Raw genomic sequence first — 6186 nt, 5'->3', positions numbered from 1 at the left:
CTCCCTCCCTCCTCCCTCCCTCCCGGGTCCTGCCCTGCGCGGCCCTCCCCCTCGCGACCCGCTTGTCAAAACAGCCCGGCGGCGCGACAGGCCAGGCCAGGCCCCGCGCGCACCCCGCAGCACCCCGCCAGCCGCTTGCAGAAAATTTCGCGACCCCAAACGGCGCGGCGGCGATGGACGCCATCACCACCCACACCCACCCCCTCCCCGCAGCGCCGCCGCGTCGCACAGCACACCCACCCGCCCTCGCTTCGTACATAGAATGTGCGAAATACGGCGAAAATAGCGCACCTTTGCCAAATGACCACGCGTTGCGCTCCTCTTGGAGGTCGGCGACCCCGCGGGTCGTGTTGGCTTTAAAGTGAAGGGAATGACAGGAGGGGCGCGTCTGACTCTGCCGCCGCGGCTGAAGTGTCTGAGGCTATGACAGGCGTGACCACGTATCCCGCCGAGGAACGTGACAAAGGCCTCCTGCTGGCGCTGGCGGACACGGACTCGGCGCCGACATCGATAGCTCGCTCCTCTTCGCCCTCCCTCGACGCCACGACGACCGCCACGGCCCGCCACACGCCTGTTTGTTTGTTTTTAAAATATTTGCTCACGGCGATGAGCCTCTGAACGACCCCTTGAATTTATGACAAGCGTGGCCCGACCTGCAGGGAGGAAAGGGGAGGGAGGAGGGAGGGCAGGGAACCCCTTCCTTCCCCTCAACCCCCTCCCGACGATGCGTCTTATTATACCGGTATACTGCTGCAGCACGCCTGACCCAGTGCGCTGCACTTCGCGCGTGTCGTCTGCTGCTTAATCGAAAACCAAATTCTTTTATTTTTCCGCGTGATTGTGTGTGATTGGCTTGACGTGTTGCGGTGTCGTTGCGAAACGGGAGGGAATTCCGCGGTTAAGCCTGGCAGTAATTGGAACTCCTCGCGCCTATGATGTTAGTCTTTATTCGTGGGGCGCCCCCCCCCTTCCTTCCCTCCCGTCTTATTCTATCTCTATCTCGCGTCAAATCCGTGTTCCGCACCCCCCCCCTCCGCCCCCTCCGCCGTCTTGACTTTGCCCCTCTAGGCGCCCCTCCGGGCTTGCGCGCGTTCTTTTCGGAAGCATCAGTGCGTCTTGTTGTTTTTGTCGTTTAACCCACCGCCTCCGCTGCACCAGCCCCGCCACGCCCCGCCACGCCGCCCGCCGTGGAGATTTTCCTACGTCCGCCCCGCCTTATGCGGCTGGTTATCTGGGTTTGTTTCTATCGACCGGCTGCTACGTATGCGTGTATGTGCTCCGAGATAACCGTGTGGCATGTTTGTATACAGTTCGTCGTGGGGTTTGCTTTTGTTGAATGAAACGGAAGGAGAGGCAGGCGGGGACAACCGGAAAGGTCTTCTTAGATTCGCCCGCGCGCCCCGGCCCCGAGGCCGAGCGAGGTCCCTCATGAAACTCGTGGTGCGTTCAAGTATGAAAGTAAGTAGGCGTCCCTTTTATAACTTTTGGGCTGTTTTCGTGAAAGGGAATTTCCCCCGGCGGGAGCCCGAGTAAGTGCCACCGGGGCGGAGGTCCGCCCCCGCGCCCCGCGCCCCGCGGCGGGCTGCCCCCGCTGCCCCCGGCCCGTCACCGCCACCGCGCGCGGGGCCCTTCCCTTCTGAGCGGCCGTTTTATTTCCAAAGCGGGAGCGATGGTGGGAAGATACGCAGCCGTAATGGGCGTCTCGTTGTTATCCGTTTTTGATAAAATGGGGGGCAATTTGGCGGTGGGGGAAGGGGAAGGGCGAGGCCCTCAATTTTCTGACATCCGAAGAAAACAAAATGTATTCTGTACCAGCCATCAGTAGCATGTTTTATATTGTTATTATTGTTTGCTTCTCTTATGCCGTGAGCTCATAATTTTCTATAAATATATTGCCCCTCTCCAGGTGTGGCGTGTGAGCGGGGAGGCAAGGGCGCGCGAGGCTGATGGCGGCCTTTTCCGCTGATTTGAAACTCAAGCCTTGAATATCGGGTTGCGCGCTGGCTCTCCCGAAGAGACCGGGGCGCTGACGGGGCTGGGCGGGCGGAGAGCCGCCCGCACTTTGCGTCGTGTGTGTGTGCGTGTGGGAACTCCACCACCATACCATGCCTTACCACGCCACGCCAGGCCGCCGGGCGACTTTCTGTCGCCGGTGCTCGCCAACAAGGGCGTGGTGAGGGCCATACTACACATGGCTCACCCACCAGGTGACGGCTTTGCCCCTCGCGCACCCCGTAGCTTAGACTGTACCGCCACGCACGCGCGCGGGCGGGTTGCCTACTCGCTTAGGGGCTATGGTCGGGGAGGCTGCACTGCGTGTCGTGCAACTACGAATGTTGCACAGCAGCTAGAGAACCCGTCATCCGTCTTGAAGGATGCGGCCGCGAATATCGGACTTCGGAACTTGTCTATGTGTAGGCTGTATCATCAGTTAATTAAAATGCATTTTATGCGGAAGACAATTTTCAAACAATTCATACAAAATTCTTACTAATTTTTATTTTGTGCATCTGCTGTACGAGTGGATACAGAGGTGCGCGAGTACAGGAGTATTTCATACTCTGTGGCTGGGACGGGCGTAGTGGGGCCGGGCCGTGGCAGCACGATAGCCAGTGAAGGTATGATGCGCCCTGTCATGCCACCTTGCTGCTTGCTTCAATTCTGATTTTATTTTTCTAACGCCTCCCTCTCTGAAGTCGTCTGTGTCGTGTCCGGCCCGCCCGGTCCCGCGCTCCGCTCCCCGCCGCGCCACCGTTCCCCGGAGAGTGGCCCAATAATGCTGCTACTTGCTACTGCTCCCGAGTGTTACGCCGGAGCGAGGCGAGGAGGGCCCTCCGCGTCATCGTGGCCAGCGCCGCGACCACCATCGGCACCGACCAGCCGGCCGCATTACCGATTGGCCATGCGCGCGACGGCGCGTGAAGGCGGCTGGGTACGGCGGCGCCCCCTCCCTCCTCATCCCCCCCTCCTCCTCCGCATGATCCAACGGCAGCGGTCTAGGACCGGAACGCGTTCATGGAACAGTAGCAACAGCCCCCCCAGCACAGCCAGCTAGCGAACCCGTCATCCGTCTTGAAGGATGCGGCCGCGAGGCGGCGCGCGGCTTCTTTCGGAATGTACTTTTTATGCTCGCGTATACTCTACCCTACGTCATCCTCCTCGTCCTCCTCCAATAGCGCTGATCGGCCGCGGGGCCATTCCCCTCTCTTCTCCCTGCGCCGCGCGGGTGCAGCCAGCAGGATGGCATGGCCGTACATTACATCCCATTACATTTTGTGCGTCGTGCCCACCTGCTTCGTCGTCGCGACGCGTCGTGACTCCCGCGGACCCGGGGCTGCGGCGCGGGTGCTGAACTCACCAGGCGCACTGGACAGCGAACAGCGTGCGCGGTGGTGGCGGTGGTGGCCTGTTCTGTTCCCCCCCGGCCCCGGCCCGCCCCGCAGCCTGTGCCTGTCCGCACGAATAACGTGTTAGCGGGGCACTTTGTGGCGCACGGAGCGGTACGGCACGGCTACGGCCACGGCCCGGCGGGACGGGCGCGTCAAGGAAACTCCTTGTACGGCCAGCCTGTCCGGCGGTGCACCGCGCGCCGACGCGACGTCCACATGCACCTGCTGAAAGGCGACAAGACCGAAGACAGGAGCGCGACCCCGTTCTTTGCGACGACAGACGCCAGTCTGGCTACCGTCGCGAGTCCTAGACCTCTCGACTGGCAGGGCAGGGCTGGCTGCTTTGTTGCTCCTCTAGCTCCCCGTCGTGGGCGGGGCCGGGGCAAATCGGGGAAGTCCAAGTCCTCCCACCGCCAGGAAGATTGAATTCACATTGCGGTTCGCTGCGAGCGACGAGTATCCTATGCATGACACTGCGGTCTGCCCGGGCCGTACCGGGCCGTTAGTGCAACACGTCGACGCCGCCGAGTCCATATGATCGGCGACGGCCAGGGCCGCGATCAAACCACATAAAACGTAACAATGCCTGCCTGCACCACTAGCCTCGCCGTGCGCGGCGCGCCCGCGCGCGTGTGTGTGTTAGTGTGCCGATCGGTACGTCCCGGCGAGGCCCATATCGCATGAAGAGCGCAACGCGCAGTACCAAAAGCCCTTTCCCTCCTCTCGAGTCCCGTTGCGGCTGCTATGGCTGCTTTTGCTATTATGACGTCGGGGCCGGGCTGTCCAGGTCTGCAGACTCGGATGCGATACTACAGTCACCGTCTGTTGTTGTTCTGCCTTCCAATCGCGGCACTTCCCAGCATTTACCCACGCCCTCGCAGCGCGCATTTGATGGTTCTTGCTTTGTTGTTCGTGTTTCTAAAACTCGTCTGTGTTGCTCGTTGTTGCAGGGATGGCGCCGTCCTCATTGTTGGCGTGCATGTCGTGCCTCGCGGTGTTCACCGTCGTGGTGGATGCCCGCGCTGCTGCCGCCGGCGGCGCCTCGGTTGCGGCCCCGGTTGCGGCCCCGGTTGGCTCTCCCGTTGGCTCTCCGGTCAGCGTCCCGGTCAGCGTCCCGGTCAGCGTCCCGGTGGTCGGCGCCCCCGTCGGCGTCGTGGCCGCGGACGCGCGCGACCGCGTGCGTCGGGCGCCCGCTCCCGCACCCGAGTCCGAGTCGCTGGTGCTGGGCATGCCCCCCAGGAAGGGCGTGAGCTGCAAGTACGCCCCGGTGTTCGGCTACCTGTCCGCCGACTGTGCGGACCTCGGGCTCGAGGGCATACCGCCCCTGCGGCCCGGCGTCGAGGTGAGTGAGTGCCGCAGTGCAGCCGCGGCAGTTGGGTTGCCCACCTCGCGGGCGGGCGCGCGCCTCCACGGCTAAGCGACCTTCCAACTATCCATAACCGCCCGTCTCCTTGCCCGCAGGCGCTCGACATGTCCGACAACAAGATGAAGTCCGTGCTCAACAGCACGTTCGCTCGGATCCCTAACCTGCGAATCCTCTACTTGAACGAGAACCGCATCAAGGTGGTCGAGGCCGGCGCGCTCGTCATGCTCCGCTACCTGGAGGTGATAGACCTGTCGGGCAACCGGCTGCAGGCCATCCCCTACGGGCTGATGGAGCTGCCCCGGCTGCGCAAGCTGTACTTCGCCGACAACCTGCTCGGGAGGCTCGACCCCTCCTTCGTCTTGTGAGTCGCGCCTTCGGGCCTTGGTTGCTGATTGGAGTTGTTGTGGTTGTTGAAAAGTGCCCGTTTGTGACGATGGTGTCTTTGATCGTGTCCACAGCGCCAGCCCAACGCTCCAGCTGCTGCAACTGTCCGAGTGCAGCCTGCCCGAGCTGCCCCTGGGCGAGCTCCCCGAGCTGCTCAACCTCAACGTGTCGTACAACGCGCTCAGCTCGCTGCCGCTGCACGACCTGTCGGCGATGTGCCGCCTGCAGTCCCTCGACCTGTCGCACATGTCCGAGACGCTGTTCGAGGAGCTGGACATGGAAGAGGCCTGCCAGTGCCAGACTTTCATGCGGTGGGCCAAGTTGCGGGGCATCGACCTGGGGCGGTCCACCAGGATCATCTGCAGGAACGATACCAACAGCGCAGGTAAGGAGGTGGAGCATCTTTTTCCGATACGTGTTGTAGTGATGGCGATGATCGTGATGCACTAACGCCGTGTCCCTGTGCTGTCCGCAGACGACCCCTACATGCCCACCTGCAACGCGACGCAGGTGCAGGCGGTTGCCCTCGAGATGCACGGGCGGTGCGTGAAGGCCGAACACATGGAGATGCGCGCCCAGATGCAGAGCTGGTGGGTCATCGCCTTCTGCGTGGCGGTCTCCACCATGTTCGCGTTGGCCGTCGTCCTCTGTTACTTCGGCCGGCGCAACGCCGAGCCCCGACACCACAAGGTGCCCGTCGTGGTGGTGACGGACCCCGTCCACGCCAACGGCGCCGTCCCCAGCGCCCACCACCAGGGCCGCCACAGCCGCCACGGCCGCGGCGGCGGGGGGACGTCGTCGCCGGACGGCAAATAGCACAACGCCAAGGCCAACGCGGCGGGGGTGGGTGCCGCGCTGGCCATCTCGGACTTCCTCATGGCAGCCGACATACTCCACAACATCGCGGTGCTGCGCGGGCAGATCGCGGCGGAGGCGTCCCGCGACCCCTCGCTGCTGCGGTTCGCGGCGCGCAACGGCCACGACCTCAGCGACATGGGTGAGGCCGGCTGCATGGCCATGTCCGCGGCCGAGTGGCAGCCGCGCGGC

At 63.2% G+C, this 6186-nt stretch overlaps 1 protein-coding gene across 1 annotated transcript; it reads left to right on the top strand.

Moving 5' to 3' along the window:
• Positions 1-4314: 4314 nt before the first annotated feature.
• On the top strand, positions 4315-5957 carry LOC113217949 (uncharacterized). Its single transcript, XM_052275909.1, has 4 exons — positions 4315-4731; positions 4851-5116; positions 5214-5524; positions 5615-5957. The coding sequence occupies exons 1-4, from the start codon at positions 4342-4344 to the stop codon at positions 5953-5955; spliced, it is 1308 nt and encodes a 435-aa protein (XP_052131869.1). The 5' UTR covers positions 4315-4341; the 3' UTR covers positions 5956-5957.
• Positions 5958-6186: the final 229 nt, after the last annotated feature.

Source organism: Frankliniella occidentalis, unplaced genomic scaffold (genome assembly GCF_000697945.3).
Source record: "Frankliniella occidentalis isolate FOCC.00 unplaced genomic scaffold, Focc_3.1 Scaffold1155, whole genome shotgun sequence".
NCBI classification, from domain to species: domain Eukaryota; kingdom Metazoa; phylum Arthropoda; class Insecta; order Thysanoptera; family Thripidae; genus Frankliniella; species Frankliniella occidentalis.
Note: the sequence above shows the minus strand (reverse complement) of the source record. Positions and strands in the feature narration are given on the sequence as shown.

What these genes read in the sequence shown, in the direction of transcription:
- LOC113217949 (XM_052275909.1), top strand. Translation starts at nt 4,342, where the DNA reads ATGGCGCCGTCCTCATTGTTGGCGTGCATGTCGTGCCTCGCGGTGTTC. An exon ending in CTCGACCCCTCCTTCGTCTT is followed by an intron (nt 5,117 to 5,213) that starts GTGAGTCGCGCC and finishes TCGTGTCCACAG; the next exon opens with CGCCAGCCCAACGCTCCAGC. An exon ending in GAACGATACCAACAGCGCAG is followed by an intron (nt 5,525 to 5,614) that starts GTAAGGAGGTGG and finishes TGCTGTCCGCAG; the next exon opens with ACGACCCCTACATGCCCACC.